Genomic DNA, 1750 nt, shown 5'->3' with positions numbered 1-1750 from the left:
ATGCAGCAGCCTGTCTGCAGGGCTTGGTGTGGAGCAGTGGCTGGCTGCTTGACCCTGTGCCTTGGAGTGTCTCGCTCCACGAAACAAACCGAAAAACCCAAATACAAAATCTGCCTTGTAAAGAGGTGCGAGAGCCACGAGACACGGGACCTAACTGCTGCACACCCTCGCTTACCTCTGCGCGTGACATCTGAGATCGCTGTACTCGGGTGCAAGTAAGTCCTGCCTTCACGGAGTTTATTTTAAATGCTAGCAGGTTTGCAAGCTCCATGTCCTAATTAGGTTGCCAAAAAGCATCGCTAATGTGTTTAGATATGTTGTTGCCTTTTTTTGCCCTCTGGCTTCTCTTTATTATCAGACACAGTAAACAGCGGCCTGGTTGGCTGCCTCGGCATCGCTTGCTGTTTATAGGCCTCCCACCATATCCTCTTGCTGCTGTTTCCGGACCGAAGCTGTTGGCTGTGGGTGGTTAACACTTCCATTCAAATGAGCTGTGCCAATTTATAGCCAGCCCAGGCGCTGGAAGATTAAAGAGAATTTTTTATGGGGAAGGTTCGCACTGTGCCCTTGGAGTGACCTTTGAGGAATGTCTTAATCTCTCTGGGAACCACTGGCATGTTGCAGAGGCACCACAGCAAGGATCGTTTGAGGCTGGAGAGCTTGGAACAGCTGCCTCTGGGCCCCAGTCTTGCTTTCCTCTGCTCCCTTGGCTAGTCTTGCCTTCCTTCTGCTGTTTTCCCCCTGTCCCTAACCAGGTGTGTGGAGCAGCAGGAGAGGAGTGCAGGTCCCGTGGGAAGTCGTGCCCTACTCTGCTCCTGTTTGCCGAGAGCAGCCATGCTGGGGAGCAGAAGTAAAGCGCTGCTCAGCTCTCCTCTTGCTGTGGCTGGAGTGTTCCTTTGGGCTTTTGTCACCTTGTCTGCTCCTTCTCATCCTCCCTTCCACCGAGCTGTCTGTACTGGCACAGGCACGCGAGGCTGGAGCTGGTGGAAGTGAGGGATGGTTGCAAATAGGTTGGAAGCGACTGTCCAGGCACAGCACATGTGGACAGGTTTCATCTGTGTGAGGAGGGGAGGGAGCTGGCGTAGGGACTGATGTCAGCAGCCACTTTGCTGAAGCACCACTTTGTTTATGAACTGCAGCCTTATGAACACTATGGTGGTGGGAGAAACAGGGTTCAGTGGGGTGTGTGAAGGAGGAAACCCCGTGGGGAGCAGGAGACTGAGGCTGCAGCTGGCTCCGTGGGTTGGATGAGGAGGCAGTGGCACCAGCTGCCACCAGCTCTGTGGACAGAGCCTTTTTCCCTTGCACTGCCTTAGCCACTGCAGCCCGTTGAGCAGCACAGCCCTGTGTCAGGAGTGAGAGCTGGGCTGTGGAGAGTGATGGCTGCAGTCACTGACCTCCCTTTCTCTCTCCTAGACTGGTGTCAGCGAGTGACCGTGAGTCTCGTCTGGAGGAAGTGCGCTCTGCCTTTCTGGCAAGCTACAGCCGGACCATCGGCCTAAAGGCCGTGCCCCCCAGCCCCTCAGGGGCCATCGGTGGCCTCCTCGAGCAGTTTGTGCGGGGCGTGGGACTGAGAGGCAGCAGCACCCTCTGAACACGGCGTTCCCAGACCACTGCCTGGAAAACTGGGGCTTGCACGTCCCCCAGCAGAGTCCTGGGACCCTCTCCTTGGTGCGGGCACCTGCTGCACCCAGCGCCCGCCGCCAGCCCCCCCTGCCTGGGGCTGGGGGGTGCGGGGGCTTCGGCGAGT

The 1750-nt window shown here is 57.1% G+C and overlaps 1 protein-coding gene across 1 annotated transcript in view; it reads left to right on the top strand.

Moving 5' to 3' along the window:
- MTMR14 (myotubularin related protein 14) overlaps positions 1-1744 on the top strand; it is a 31150-nt gene extending 29406 nt beyond the window's left edge. Inside the window, exon 18 of the mRNA XM_014306707.2 lies at positions 1417-1744. Coding sequence (XP_014162182.1) covers positions 1417-1594 — 178 coding nt within the window. The 3' untranslated portion in view covers positions 1595-1744. The remainder of the gene's footprint in view (positions 1-1416) is intronic.
- The last annotated feature ends 6 nt before the right edge of the window (positions 1745-1750 follow it).

This window comes from Geospiza fortis, unplaced genomic scaffold (assembly GCF_000277835.1).
Source record: "Geospiza fortis unplaced genomic scaffold, GeoFor_1.0 scaffold70, whole genome shotgun sequence".
Lineage (NCBI taxonomy): Eukaryota > Metazoa > Chordata > Aves > Passeriformes > Thraupidae > Geospiza > Geospiza fortis.
This window is presented reverse-complemented; position numbering and strand designations above follow the sequence as displayed.